At 41.7% G+C, this 16,056-nt stretch overlaps 1 protein-coding gene across 9 annotated transcripts in view; it reads left to right on the top strand.

Moving 5' to 3' along the window:
- Positions 1-282: 282 nt before the first annotated feature.
- ZNF131 (zinc finger protein 131) overlaps positions 283-16,056 on the top strand; it is a 28,455-nt gene continuing 12,681 nt past the window's right edge. Inside the window, exons 1-4 of one of the 9 annotated variants that reach the window (XM_061393596.1) lie at positions 283-413; positions 1,422-1,560; positions 2,527-2,628; positions 9,615-9,759. In XM_061393596.1, the coding sequence (XP_061249580.1) occupies positions 1,437-1,560; positions 2,527-2,628; positions 9,615-9,759 (371 nt within the window). In that variant the 5' untranslated portion in view covers positions 283-413; positions 1,422-1,436. Of the gene's footprint in view, positions 511-569; positions 941-970; positions 1,201-1,421; positions 1,561-2,526; positions 2,629-9,614; positions 9,760-16,056 lie in introns of those variants that run through there. The other 8 variants (XM_061393602.1, XM_061393603.1, XM_061393597.1 and 5 more) reach the window with 8 other exon arrangements.

Genomic DNA, 16,056 nt, shown 5'->3' with positions numbered 1-16,056 from the left:
AGAAAAGAATGAGTAAATTTGGACTATCTCATTCTCAAAATGTCATTCCCCGCCTCCCCCCCCCCCCCAGGAATGAATGAATGATCCAGTCACGTGGGGCTTACTATGGGCCACTGGCCTCTTTAAGCGTGGGACCTGGGGAATGGAGAGCTGCAGTTAACAACACCACGTGTAATAACCCGAGCAGCCACAGGACCTAAGTCTAGCAAACACGCGCTGCCCGCCGAACACAGAGAGGGCGGGCACCCGGGAGGAAGATCCTAGGCGGCCGGAACGTGCTCGCGCCCGTGGCCGCCGCTGCCCGCGCCGCGGCCGACCCGGTGTCGGAGCGAGCGCACGTGCGCCGGCCGGACCCAAGCAGAGGGAGCGCCCGGACATTGGCGAGGAAATGGCTGGAGAGGCGCTGTTCAGGGGTAGGGAGAAGTGCGGGGCGAGTTTCGCCCTGAGAGGGGAGAGCAGAGAAGGAAAGGCTTTTAGGACTGAGAGGAGAGAGGGAGGATCTTGAGCTAGGTAAGGTGGCCAGACTTAGGCCTCGGGAGGAAGGGGACGGGGCGGGGCGTGGTGGGGGAGGGGGGCAGCGCTATAAAACACACCCGGAACCGGTTGCGAGTTTATTCTGAGGTCCGGCTCGGAAGTGTTCACACCTGGAGTGTGGCGCGGGTGGGTAGAAGGTGGAGCCCCACCCCCGACAAAGCCAGGCCGTAAACCGGCCTAACCCCGCCTCAGCTGCACTCCCTCCTCCCTGTGCGAGCGGCCTAAGCTTCGCGAGCGCCAAATCTCTCGGTTAGCTCCGCCCTGCCATTAGAGGAGGGCGGGCGGGGGCGTGGCCCTGCCGCTCTCTAGTCTGCGCTTAGGCGTCCGCGTCAGCCGGAGTCCGACGCCGTGACACAGCACGTCGACGTAAGTGACGCGCAGGCCCGGGCCGCTCCTCCTTCCCTGAGTGAGTGCCGGCCCGGTCGGGGCGGGGGAGAAGAGGGAGGGCGGGGGAGGGAGAGGCGACCCGGGAGTCGTTGTGGGCCGCGGGCCGGACCGGGTCCCGGGAAGGCGGGAGCCGGGGACGGGCCGAGGGGCTTGGCGGGCCATTGGCGGGCCGCGGCGGCTGTAGGGTCTCCTCCCCTGCCGGACTTGCGCGCCCCGGCGCTCGGAGCCTCCGGCGCTGTGCCCACCCCGCTCCAGCTCGCGTCTCCCGACTCCAATTAGGTCAGGCTCGGAGTCCCGCGGCCGCGGCTCCGGCCCCCAACGCGCGGCGGCCGCCCGGCTCGCCTTTCTTTCTTCCCTCGCCTTCCTCTCCTCTTGCCTCACCCTCCCCCCTTCTTTCACGTTGCTGGGGTTTTGTTTTTTTTGTTGTTATTTTATGCTTTAGGGGTTTTGTTCCTCAGCCCGAGCTCATGGGTGTACATTATCATGCTCCTCTTTTGTAGAGCAACCGGACGGCCATGGAGGCCGAAGAGACGATGGAATGCCTTCAGGAGTTCCCTGAACATCATAAAATGATCCTGGACCGATTGAATGAACAGCGAGAGCAGGACCGGTTTACTGACATCACCCTTATTGTCGACGGTGAGCAGGGTGGTGGGCTGAGGAGCTAAGTTTGTGCCTTCAGATCTCTTCCCTTCCCCCACCCGCCTTTTTTACTCACCTTCTGTAGACTACCTGTCGAAAGTCTGTGGAGGGTGCGCTCTCGGACCCGAGGACACTTAGCAGTATCCTTTAACGGAGACCATGCTGCAGAAGGCTGGTCACGCTTTCGACGTAATCATGGCATTTTAACTTCTTGCAGCCTTCTCAAGTGTTCTCATTGCACACTTTAGTGCAGGATGAGGGCGTGGGTTAGGGAGGATGTCTCTGAATGTTTGGTTAGTAGATTTCTGCAGCTAAGCTGCTTTGAGCAGTCACTCACAGGAGTCATTTGCGAAGTGTTGATTCTTTATAGTTTCCCAAATGGTCTTGGAGGTAGAATGTGAGAGACTTCTTTGCAGCACTGGTACCCGCTTTGATAACCCCCAAAATAGAATGGGGTATTTACCAGTCTTGAGAGTTGTCATTACAGTGGAGACAAACACAGCTTAGGTGTCTTTTCTATTTAGTGAAAACAGACTTAAGGCAAGCTAATCTTTGTTATAGGTCTGCTATAAGTTGAGTTTCCTAATATTAGGCATCCTAAAGTGTTTTTCATAGCAAACACACCCAGCTTGGTGCTTATTCTGTGCCTTTTTCTTCTCTTTTACAGTGATATATAACCTTTTGAGTTATGTTTCTATTTAGCAGTTTCAACTGAATAGGATATGCTTTTGACTTAAAGTGGTACCTCCTGAAATGTTAGATGTCCTTTATAAAACTGACTTAATAAGTAAGGCTTCTGAAGTAAAAATTTGGCTTCATGTCTAATTGAGATTCAAATTTGTCAAGATAGCTGCCCAGAATATAGTTTTTAAAATTATATTAAGAAAGATTGTAGTTTAATTTTTTAACTTGTTTTATTATACTTGATTTTTGTGAATATGATGATTTTGTTTTTTTCTCTAGGACACCATTTTAAGGCCCACAAGGCTGTTTTGGCTGCTTGCAGCAAGTTCTTCTATAAATTCTTTCAAGAGTTTACTCAGGAACCTTTGGTGGAGATAGAAGGTAAATGCTTGTTTTAAATACATTATTTAGCAAACATTATAATTTGATGAAGTTTTTTAGACAGTAATTTAGTAAAATACCATGGGAAACAGGTACGAATGGTTCCTGTTAGGTGACTGGGTAAATTGTTCTTTTGACACCTGAGAATTCTTACTTTTAGTAACGTGCTTGGTAAGATGATCTTCCAGGAAAAACTTAGGTTAAATGGTATTTGTTGGTCTCTTAAACGAGTCTTTTTCATTGCTAAAACCAGTGGTCACTATCTTTTGAAAATGTATTAAAAGTGAATTTCCATCTTATTTAGTGGCCTTATGTTTTAGACTAATCAAGATGCTGCGGGTCTCTGTATTAGCGTGACATGCACAGTGTAAAATGGGCTGCTATAATATGGAAAAAGCTAGGAAAGATGAAGTGACATTTAAAAGAAGTTCAAGTGGTTATAGAAGGTCTAGAATGGAAGGGGTCATCCACTACATAATGTCCTAAAATAGAAATTGTTATACCGGGTTTTTTTTAAAATAATAGTCCGCCAAGTGCTAGGTGTTACGCTGTGTTGTTTATGTGTGTTTTCTGAGTTTCACAGCTATCCTTTGAAGTAAGTTGTTTTATTTCCAATTTACATATCAGGGAACAGGCTCTAAAAGATTACTTACCTAAGGTTTCCTACTTAGCAAGGGATTCAGTTTATGCTGTTCCCATGCTTTTGTTTTCTGCTATTATAATACCTAGCTCTCTACCCCCAATCCAAAATTATAGGAAATAAATCAGCTTTCTTACATAAATATGGGGTTCTTGAGTTTTGGTTTTATATCTCTTTCACTATGTATATGTTCTGTTATGAATGGGTTGCCTAGAAACAGTATTCCCTTGGAAAAATTTGGTGCCTAGGGGAGTAAAGAAGAGTTAAAAGATCCTCTTACTTTGATAATGCCAGCTTATCTAGCGTTCTAACTGGTATCCATAGATAGATTATCTTTTGATATCTGTGATGGAGAGAGCACAGGCATAACAGAAATCCTCAAAACATACTAAAGTTAGACTCCAGGATCCTATATGGTATTTGTTTCTATTACAAGGCAAAGTTGCATCCAGGTATTCACCTGAGGTATGAGACCCCAGGCAGGTTACTTTACCTCAGTTGCATAGTTGCTGCTTCATCTGAGAAGTGTGATTGTTAGTAGGCTTGTACTAATGATTAATTGAATTAACATGTGCAGAGTGCCTGGTGTAGTGTTTGGTGCATTGCCAAAGTTTACTAAATTGGGGCTATTTATCAAATTTAATACCTGTTAATACCGTGCCAGATCCAGGAAATGAGAAATTGATTAATAAGATAGCCCTTAAGAGAATTTCCAAATTTAATCATGGGTAGGCAACAGGTATAAGAGTGCAAAAAAAAAAAATGTTGCAGGGAATTTTATTGCAGAATGGTATAAGAAGGGAAGAAGAAGGATGAGTGATTTAGTAGCTTAGAGAGAGGAAGAATTTCACAGAGGAGGCAACTTCTGGGCAGAATCCTAAGTCAAAAAGTAAGTGGCTAGGGCTAGAATAGGTATTGCTGGTGCAGCGTGGAATACTGACCTACCTGAAGAAGTAGGGTCTTTTGTTCTCAAGAGTAATCACTTTGGAATTATTTCTTATATTTCTGACGTACTATGTCCATTATAGTTATTTCTCTGATGCTTCAGACGATAAAGAGTCTGCCTGCAATGCGGGAGACCTGGGTTTGATCTTTGGGTCAGGATCCATTATAGTATAGGGCACACAATCTTCAGTATTTAAACTATAGAAAGTAAGAAGGAAACATATAAAAACATTCTTTGTTTTTATTTATCAGATCCAGGTTTGAAGAATCAATTTGGCTCAGTGTCTTCTTAAGCCTTTAACTTTGAAATTGCTTTACTACTATCTGGCTAGGTCACCTGGCTGTAGAGAAAGCCATGGGCATGCACTTAGAAAACCTGGGTTGTAGTCTTAGTGTTACTGTTTGTTAGTTGTGTAACACTGAACATCTTCCTTTTTTTCTCTTTTAATTTGCAAAATATGTCAAGTAAATTTGGATGGTGTCATGGGCATTTTGAATATTACATTTTAACACTCTGCGATCGCTTAGAATCTCTGGAAAATGCTTTGGTTTTTGTTAGCGTTACTGATTTGATTGTGGTTTATTTTGTTTTGGCAGTCAACCTGATTAGATTCAAACTGCCTTGTGTGAGCTGTGGATCCAATTCCAATTTAGTTCTTAACACCTTTGTTCTGTTCAGGCCCCAGGTGTGCCGACCTGGGTGGTAGTCCACACACAGTCTAATTCTCAGAGCCTTTGCTGTGCTGCCTCCCATTATTGTAGCTAGGCAGTATGCTCAAGACTGCATACACAGGCTTAAAGGACTTTTCACCAGCTCCCCCTCCTGATTTTCTCTGTACTTTAGCTCCCCAGAGCTCTCTTTCCTGGTCCTCTGGCTGGAAAACTGGGAATTTAGCCTCTCTGTGGTCTCCTACATTTTCTGTGATAGGATCCATTTCCTGGGTAAAATGGTGAGAGAGGAAAATAACAAGAATTCTCTCCATCTCTTCAGATGATTGTCTCTTTCCTAGTTCTCAGCCAGAGGAACTTTGTCATAGAGTTTAGGTGCCTGCTTGGTGGCAGCTAGCCACAGTTACACAGCATTCTAACTGGGGAAGAGCTGAGAGAGGACTAAAAACCAGTTATTTTCCCCACTGCCACACATGCTCCATCTCCTTTCCTGGTTCTCTAGTCTGTCTGCACCTACTACCCAGTTATGGGAGTTTTACTGTCCTCAGGCTGTGCTATAGAGGAGGAAAAATATAAAACAGGAAACTCACTACTCTTCTTTGAGTTCTTTTTCTCTCCCCAGGCTCTTTGCTTCTATTTTTTCTTCAAAGTCCTTTTATATTAGCGTTAGATGTTCTGTCCAGGGTCTTTAGTTGTATCGATGGACAAGATAGGATGGAGTATACTTTCTTCATCGTAGCTAAAACTGGAACTCCTATCTGTAAAATAGTGATAGTTCTCATATTTAGCACCACATTAGAAACACCAGAGGAGCTTTTGCAAGTACTAATAGCCAGAGTTTTTCTCCAGATCAGTTCACTCTTTGAGGGGTGAAGTCTAAGCATCTGTCTTTCAAAGTTCTCTAGGTCTTTGTCATTCAGAGTGTGGTCTGAGGATGCATGGCATCGCCTGGGAGCTTGTGAGAGCTGTAAACTCTCAGGCTCTACCCTAGTCCTACTGAATCAGAACAGAATCCTCAGATGATTCCTTTGAACAGCAAAGTTAGGGCAGTGTTGCCATAGGATAAGTCCAGTATGCAGCCAGTGTGGAGAACCACTGCCTTAGGGTTTTGTAAAAGCAAGCATATATAAAGGGAATTTAAATTGGAATCTGTTCTATGAGTATAAACTGTCATAGGTGCAAACTGGGCCAGCTCTCTCTCTGCTTTTTCTGTCTTTGGTGAAGTGAGTTATCTTTGATTAGAACTACAGGTTCACCTTTGACTTAAAATTGTTTTTTCAACTGAGAAGCATCCCAGCTAAGCTTTGTGACTTAGATTCACACCATATTACATCTTCAACATACATTGATTTCCTTGTTTGGAACACAACAGCCTTCTCCTAAACCGAGCTTCCAATTTTCCAAATCCATTCTTTACTTGCCCTGAAACCACAGATCCATAAGTACCTAGTTTCTCTCAAACAGCAACTCTGTCTGAAATTTTAGCTCCTAATATCAAGAATGAAACACCCAAGGACATGTTCATTCATCCTATTTGAGTGGGAGTTTTCCACTAGTTGGGGAATGCCCTCCACCCCTCAATCCTTTGCCTCTTTGTGAATGGGAAAAATGACCCAGGTTAAGGAAGCTGAAACTCCAGTACTTTGGCCACCTCATGTGAAGAGTTGACTCATTGGAAAAGACTCTGATGCTGGGAGGGATTGGGGGCAGGAGGAGAAGGGGATGACAGAGGATGAGATGGCTGGATGGCATCACTGACTCGATGGACGTGAGTCTGAGTAAACTCCGGGAGTTGGTGATGGACAGGGAGGCCTGGCATACTACGATTCATGGGGTTGAAAAGAGTCGGACACGACTGAGCGACTGAATTGGACTGAAGGTGTTTGTATTAACATTTTTCTTAGATACCGTGCTTAAAAAATTGTCTTGTCCTGCACTTATATTATGAAAAGAGTAAGGAATTGAAAAAAATGGGCTGAAATTTGAAAGTTAGCCTACTAGTCCTGATAGAGTATAAAATATTTTTGCAGGGCTGTGCATTACCTACCAACCCTTCACTTATCTGGGCAGGTGTTACAAAGGTGTTGTAAGTTTGGTTCCTGTTAACTAAATAGTCAGGTTTGTGGTTTATTCCTAGGACCAGTGTTGGACTGGCCACGTAAGAAGCACCTTGGTGCTTATAAAAAACAGTTCACTACCCCAGTTGTGATTCTGGAGATGAGGAACCCATGCTTAAGTCACAGGTGACTCTGATTAACCAAGATTGGGAGCTAAATCCACAAATCCTTGAAGGTCAAATGTTTCTTGAAATTACTAACTTAGAATTTCCTAAGGTAATTCACTATGTGTATTCCGCAATACTCCCAGTGGGGCCTGGGGCAATATCCTATAACCAAATAATAATAATCCAATGTATTATTAATAAGCAACATAGCTTATTAAAATTTACTGTAAGTTGGATAAAGATTATAAATGGCCTCATGTTCAGATCAAATTTTGCTGCCATATTTATTGGAAACTTTTGGTTTTAAGAGATATGGGGGACTTCGTAAGTATGAGTAAGAGATTGCAATCCCGTAGTGAGTGAGACCATGGATATTCAGACTCTTCCAAGCAGGAATATTCCTTAGCATCATCCTGTTCAAAAATCTTTATCATGGACTTCGGAGCCAGACAATCTGGGTTTGATTCTAGTTTTATCACTTAATAGCTATGTGACTTTGGCAAGTTACTTAGCTTTTCTGTGCCTCAATTTCTTTAAAATGGGGATTATAATAGTACTTCATAGGGTTGTTACGAAGATTAAGTCAGTTGATAATTTGTAAAGTATTTAGAGGCCTGCCTGATATATATATAGTGTATATATATGTATATAGTATGTGTGTTTAATTAAAAACCAAAATTTCATTCCACTTCAGGAAAAATAATACATGTCGTTTATAGGAAAAATTTTTGATTCACTTTTAAATATTTGATCAAAACATCTTAAAAAAAAAAGGAAGCAAAATCTAGTTGTCTGTTCCTCAGGCTACTCTTGAATAACATGGTCAAAAGACAACCAGGAGAGAGGGACTTACTGGGTGGTCTAGTCCCTAACATTCTGTGCTCCCAATGCAGGGAGCCCAGGTTCAACCTCTGGTTTGGGAACTAGATCCCACATACTGCAATTAAGAGCTTGCGTTCATAATGAAGATTGAAGATCCTGTGTGCCACAATTAAATATTTAAAAAGAAAAAAAGACTAGGAGACCCAAGTAAAATTAATCTTCAGTGAATCCAGTTTATTTTTAGTTGCTTATTTGGTAGCATGTAACTTGGTGAAGTTACATTGTATTCGGTAGTGCTTTTTAGTACTCCTATTGTTGTCAGGCAATTTGAAGATGAGTTTTCTGAGACTCAGAAGTTCTGACCTCCCACATTGCACAAGTCATGAAGAGCCTAGACTAAAACTTGAAAGTTCTGACTTCCTGAGTGGTATTTTTCCTTACACAGATAGAGGATGGTGGATATTCTACCAGCTTTCTTACTGTTGTCTGGAAGGCTACATTCAGGTGTATAAACTGCATTGAAAGAACATAAAAATATTTGTATATTTTTTTGGCTGCGCCACGTGGCTTTTGGGATCATAGTTCCTAGACCAGGGATCTAACAACACATGCCCTTGACAGTAAAATCTTGGGAGTCTTAACCATTGGACTGCCAGAGGACATTCTTGTTTTGTAATTGTGCATATTGTGTGCAGTTTGGTCTTAGGCATTTCTTAGCATAAAAAAGCCTGTAAAAAGTTTTCTCTTTGTTCCTGTCACTAGCTTTTCATATCTCGCATTAGCAGACTGAAACAATACTACATAGCATTGAAGAGCTCAGGGAAGTATAGTATCATTTTGGGCCAAAATCTAAACATAGAACTTGTAAAGAAAGCTAGGAATTATGGAAGCTTAATTCTAAAAATGGCTTTAGCCTTTATTTATACCAAATTTGTGTGCTTTCATTTTAGGAAGCTTTGTGTTAGATACTGTGAGGTGAGTTTAGACAGACATTCTCCTCAAGTAACTTGCAGTCAAGAGTTGTCTATGAATTTTAACTATCAGACTAGGTTTGGAGTTGACCCTGAGGGAAGTATTAAAGAAGGTTCATTAAAGACGTGGCATTAAAATTGGGCCCTCAAGGGTCATAGAATTTATCCAGAAATAAAGTGGTTAAGCATTCAGGAAAGGAGGGTGTTAAAGGCAAGGAAGTGCTTAGAAAGCGAAGGGTTTGTTTGAGAATAAATATATAATGTCGGTTTGATAACATTTTAAAATTTGGAAGGGAAAAATAGTGGTAAGTAGAAAAATAATGTAAAGGACCTTGAAATAAAGGCAGAATGGTATTGAACTTTATTTGCTAAGCTGTGGAAAGCTATTGATGATTTTGGAGCTGAGTTGACACAGAGCTCGCTGGCAAGAGGGGAACTTCTGATGTAATAGCCCATTTGTGTATTTAAGTGATAGATTTTACTGTTCTGTAAGAGCCTTAGGAAATCTTTGGGAAAGGTCTTAAAGTAGTTTGCTAGTTAGTGTTGAATTTGGCTATGATATTATGCTGTAAATGAGAATTCTACCCAGAAGTTGTCTTCTAAAATGACAAATGCTAATCAGTTTTCAAACACTGAGCTTCTTTTTATTCCCATTACTAAATGCTATAAGATTTGAATCAATGTGAATACATGTTAATGCACATCCTTTTTACAGGTGTTAGTAAAATGGCCTTTCGTCATTTGATTGAGTTCACATATACAGCAAAGTTAATGATACAAGGAGAAGAAGAAGCCAATGATGTATGGAAAGCAGCAGAATTTCTACAGATGCTAGAAGCTATCAAAGCCCTTGAAGTCAGGTAATTATTTCCTTAATGAGGCGCAGATAGTTACTTTCAGTCATGTTCACCCTGACTCTTAGTCAAGAATTTATCATATGTGTCATGTCATAAAGAACTGACAGTTTGAAATCAGGAATATATTTAAGGATCTGTAAAGTTCTTGGAGAAGGAAATGCAACCCACTCCAGTATTCTTGCCTGAGGAATACTATGAACAGAGAAGCCTGGCAGGCTACAGTCCATAGGGTTGCAAAGAGTCTTATATGACTAAAGCGATTTAGCACACTTAAAGTTTTACTGGTTACTGATTGTTCTTTCCCTCACACTTGATTTCTTGTCCTTACAGTAAAAACTGTCCTAATATTAACAAAGGCAGCATCTTTTATTTCTAATTAAATAAGGCATGCTCACGCTCAGTCGTGTTTGACTGTGACCCCATGGACTATAGCCCACCAGGCTTCTTTGTCCATGGAATTTTTCAGGCAAGAATATGGAGTGGGTTGCCATTTCTTCCACCAAGGGATCTTCCTGACCCAGGAATTGAACTCATGTCTCTTGCATCTCCTGCATTGGCAGGCAGATTCTTTACCATTGCACCACCTGGGAAGCCCCAGTAAAATAAGGAGGGCTAGGCAATTTTTAAGGAGTTCTCTGGGTTTCTATACACTGTTCTATGGAGGCAAGTTGTTAATTATTTGTACCAAGATTTATTCTAAAAAATGCTTGGCTTACAAAGATTAACATGGTATTGTTTAAAAATAAGTGAGAAAGTTGGTGAAGATACAAGAAATAGGCCAGGTGAGGTGTTAATCAGTGAAGTTAGAAATATGGTGGCAAAAATACATGCCATTTGAGTCTGTACTTGCCAGATAGGCTAAATGTAGCTCTGAGTTCTGAAGCATCTAGTATAAAAGAGGCCTTCCTTGGTGGCTCAGCTAGTAAAGAATCTGCCTGCAATGTGGAAGACCTGGGTTCAATCCCTGAGTTGGGAAGATTCCCTTGGAGAAGGGAATGGCTACTCACTTCCAGTATTCTGGCCTGAAGAATTCCATGGACTTGATAGTCCATGGGGTCACAAAGAGTTGGACATGACTGAATCTCAGTTACATTATTTATGGTTATAGGATGAGAACAAATCAATTGCTTAGGAACCATTCGTGGTATTAAAACACAATTTCTCATAGGAAATTATTAGGAAGACATTAAGTGGTATCATGAATAAATACTTCAACATCTTACATAATGAATAGTGGCACTGTAATGAATGAGTAAGAACAAGAGCTCTGGAGACAGGCTGCCTCGAAAATGTGCCAGCTCTGCCACAGTGTGTCCTTAATGAGATTACTCCACCTCCTGTCAGCTGCGCAGTTTCCTCATCTGTCAAATGGGGATAATAAAGGACATTTCTACATAGGATTATTTGTGAGGGCTGAATGAGTGAATGTAAAGTGCTTAGCCTGGAGTCTGGCATGTAGTACTCTAAATGTGAATTACTATTGGTGGTAGCTCCTGGCTCTGTTTCATAGGACCCTCGATACAGGTCATTGGTAAAATATGAAGGTGAAATTTGGTAAAAATCAGTTTCACATGGGACAAAATGATTTAGTCTGACTCCCTGATGTGGTTCAGTTAGATGTAATTTAGAATTTAGAAATAATTGAACTGTAATTATCCAAAAATAATTTTTTCCCTAATAAGCTTTTAATTAGTTTGGTGACAGAGTTCAAGATTAGACTTTTCTGATAGGAGCTTGGTGTGTATATGTTCTCTGGTACCTAGCATCTGGCACAGTAAGCATTTATGAATGATTAAAACCAGGCCAGCATTCTTCTGCTGAGAGAGCTAAGATCTGGATGGCAAAAATAAATTAGGTGTGTTGTGGATATGTACCTGATTAGATCATACTGTGTTAAAGTGGAGGTAGATTCGGCAGCATCAGATTTCTGGTTAAATCCTGTTTGAGAACTCTCTGAAAATATGTTCTGTGTGGTCCCTTTGTTGCTTGGGGTAGTGAGTAGCATCTCACTATAGGGAAAGTCCTGAGTAGCAGAACATTGGAACATATTCTCTGACAATGGACAAGGTTGGATTTGGGAGGCATTTAACTGAGTTTATGTGTCTAGTCAAAGGATAAGAATAGCTGGGTACAGCCATTTAGAAACTTTTAGAAGATTATAAGACTGAGGTCCTTACAGTAATTACAGCCATCAGCGCTTGCCAAGATAAATATGTTGGCATGTTAAATTGTTGATGAACCAGTTACACATGCAGTACAGTCTGAAGAGTTCTTCAGGAAGATAGCAGTATTACATATTGGCTGTTTTTCATAGGTTATATGTATGTCAATATTATACAATTTAGGAATAAATATTGCATAATTTAGTTGTATTTAAGTCAACCGGTGAAGGCAACTGTCTGTTGAGAAGCTTATTTTATAACTATTGCTTATTGTATATCTTATTGCAGATAGAGAAAGTGAATAAATGCTCTTCTAGCATTTGCAGTATGCATGTATTTTTGACATACAGTGGTAAACTTTTTGAATGGCACTGGAAAAGAATCTCAGACCTTATTTTGCTGAAATTGCATCATTATTTTTATTTAAAACTATATGAGAAGGTTCCTGTTACTTGTTAGGAAACAGCAGTTGCCTTATAGATGTTTTCTTTCTCAGCCGTTTGAAATATAATTCACATAATACGGTTCACTCGTTTTAATGTAAAGTTTGAAGTTTGTTAATTGTACACCACCACAAACATTCCCATCTCCCTATGTTTTCTTGTGACTTTGCAATCAGCCCTGATCCCCAGCCCCAGGCAACCAATGATCTTGATTTTTATCACTGTGGCTTTATCTTATTTAGAATGTCATATAAATGGCTTCCTATATTGTGTAGTCTTTCATGCTTGACTTTTTTCACTTAGCCTCATGCTTTAGAGGTTTGTCCATGTTGTTGTGGGTTCCTTTTTATTGCTGACTGTTACTCCATTGTATGAATATACCATCTGGGCTTTCCTGGTAGCTCACATGGTAAAAATCTTCCTGCAGTGCAGGAGACCTGGGTTTGATCCCTAGGTTGGGAAGATCCCCCGGAGAAGGGAATGGCAGCCTCCAACCAGTATTCTTGCCTGGAGAATTCCATGGACATAGGAGCCTGGCCAGCTACAGTCCATGGGGTTGCAAAGAGTCAGACATAACTAAGCGACTAACATACACCATCTGTTGATAGACATTTAGGTTTTATTTTCATTTTTTGGCTATTACAAATGAAATGGCTATGAATATTTGTAGGTCTTTGTATATATGGTTTCATTTCTCTAAGTAAATACCTAGAAGTGGAATAGCTGGGTTGTATGGTGGATGTGTTTAGTTGTTTTTTTTTTTTTAAGAAACTGCCAAACTGTTTTCCAAAGTGATGAGCCATTTTACATTCCAGCTTGTAGTGTATAAGAGTTCCAACTGCTCCACAGCCTTCCTAATACTTGATATGATCAGACTTTTATTTTAGCCAAGTTGGTAAGTATATAGTGGTTTTAATTTGCATTTCCCTAATGACTAATGATGTTGAGCCTTTTTTCATGTGCTCTTTTGCCATCTGTTTATCTTCTTTGGGGTATCTTTTGCCCATTTTTAAAGTAGGGATATTGTCAAGAACTGTGACAGGTGTGAGATTTTACCCTATTTGCAAGCTAATAAGTTGGCATGCCACAGTTTTATGGATGCTGGCAGAAGACATGAAACTCATGAGTCAGAAAGGACTTTATTTCTTTCACAGCATACAGAACAGCCTGAAGTTCATGTTCATATCAATTTTTCTTGCCTCCATACCCCGAGTCCCATGTGGAATAATGCAATCACCTTGGTGTGTACTGTGCTCTCGGTGGTTTACATCACACTTGAGAAACTCTGGGCTTTAGGAAACCAGATCTTTTATAACGAGTTGCAAGCAAACCTGCCCAGGTTTTTCCCCAGAGGGGCCATTATCTTTATTATTCTGGACAATAAATAATTGTCCTCCATTCTGGAGGTAGAAAGGGTCTATTTTGTAAGGTAATTTGCTATATAGACAACTCGGAAGACAGAACAAGACTGGCCGTATGTTTGTGTATAAGATATGCAGAAATCTGAGGGATCCATGGAGAATTTTCTTCCACAGTATGGTTTTTCTGCGCTCAGCTTCTGGTGAATTTTCTCATGAGTACGCTACTCCATAACCACTTGGATTAATCTGACCAATAGGGACTTGGACCAAATCCATTCAGTTTTTCTTACACTGGATTTAATTAAGACAGCTGTTTCAGCAGAACTCCAAGTAGCAGGATATGGCCACCCTGCAGTGCTAAGCTTAACTGTGCACCCACTCCTCTAAGGTCCTGCACTAAGCCAACTGAGTAAATCCCTAGAAAGCCAGGTAGCTTTCTCCTTTAGTTTCTGTATTGGCTTTTCCACTTAGCTGTAAGCATTAATCTGAGTATAGCAAGATGTTTTAGCAATTGCACAGTCTCATTATTGGTCCACAGGGAGGACATCTAGGGCAAGTGTAGCCTCCGTAATAACCTTGGCTAGTGATTTGAGGCCAAAATGAATACCTTCCAGAGCCCAAGTGGTATCATTGATCACATTGTGTTGAGTCAGGCACAAATTTTGTACCACCTTTTTATTTGAGTAGCCTCATTTTGGAGAGATATATGGTCATCTGAGAACTAAATTGAAAAGCCAGTGGTGTTTCCCTAAACATTGGACGGTGTCTTCTTCCCACCGAGAGTTGCAAGGCATTTATAGGGAGGGAAGGAAGTTAGTACCTGACTTCATACAAGAAATACGGTCCTTGGAACACATAGGTGCTTTTGGAATAAAGTGTTGTTTACAATTTGTTTGTGCTCCCAAAGTGGGATGACCCTCTTCACTTGGCTCACAGGTTGATGTTGTCACGAGCATGGCCTCTCCTTTTCCCAGCTCAGCTTCAATGATTGTGTCTAGGCTTTGTTTTTGGAGAGAATGTCTAAGGGCAGCCAGTTTAATCCGTTCTGTTTATCATGAGCACCTGGATGCCAGCTGAGTGGCAGTCAGGTGCCTCATGAACTGAGCCTCAGCTTTGGTAATGGTAGTGGGCAAACATCTGGGGTTTTTGCATGAGACATACAAGTCTTGGCCATCCCCTGCTCTTTGCAAAATCCTTCCTGGTAAAGTTGAGGTGGTGATTGAGTTGTCAGAGTCCTTGGCGTGAGACGACAGATTAAGGAGTTGCAAGTTGCAGCACTTGAGGAGACCTGAACGAGAGCCTTTTCCTACCTGAGGAAGACTCAGAGCAGTCCTGAAGGACAGAGATCTCTAATGTCCCTTCCTCCCCTGTACCTCTTGGAGTCTACGAGGTTTTCTCTCCAGGTTCCAGGGTGGTGTGGTTCTCCTTCTACCCCCACAAAACCAGTGTGTGCCTTTCTAGTAGCTGTAACTTAACCCCATTTCCAGTTCTCTCCTTCTGTTACCCAGACCTGTCATCTGGAATGGTCAGGGGCAAGGACATTTTATAAAACTTAAGATACCTATTATGTCTTCCACTTTGGGTCATGAGGACCAATCTAAGAACACTTGGCAAGCAGTATATTCAACCAAGTAGTCATTATGCTTAGGATCTAAGATGATGTCCATTCCATAAGAGAATCCAGATAGCTGAACTGGAACTAAGTTTAAATCTGCTAGGCCCACTTTTGACCAGGCTGACCCCAGGTTGCCAGTAGGCAGAAGGAAGAAGATCATGTCTGAGAATGATAACAGCAGACCCTGAATTTCCACTGAGGTTTATATAACTTCCCACTCCATTTGCCTTGATCGTTTACCCAGGAGGCAGCCAAAAACAGATGGTTCTGGGGATAGTGGGATTTGATGACTAAACTGCCTTACTGGATTTTTGGACGAGGCGGAAGTGAGGGAAGTAGAGTCAGAAAGTTTTTTGAGTCATTGTTTGAGAAAATTCCTGCAGTTCTCTACAACACCAGTATCTGGATGGTAGAAAGCTTGAAAGGTTTAACAATACCTTGACTAACAGCTGATTGAATAGCATTTGGTGCATCAGTATCAGACTGCACATGGTCCAGAAAGCTAAACATATGACACAGCTTAGTTTCAAATGCCCTATGGTGTGACCAGAACCAGCTGCTCAGACCTGAACAGCAACAGCATACCTTGAAAAAGTGTCAATAGTTGAGAGGCATATAGCCCTGAGATGGGTCAAAAGGTCTAGTGTAGTCAGTCTGCCAGGAACAGTTGGAGACAATGCCCTGTATGATTTGGCCTCATTCACCGTAAGACAGGCCAA

The sequence above is a fragment of the Bos javanicus genome, chromosome 20, assembly GCF_032452875.1.
Source record: "Bos javanicus breed banteng chromosome 20, ARS-OSU_banteng_1.0, whole genome shotgun sequence".
Lineage (NCBI taxonomy): Eukaryota > Metazoa > Chordata > Mammalia > Artiodactyla > Bovidae > Bos > Bos javanicus.
This window is presented reverse-complemented; position numbering and strand designations above follow the sequence as displayed.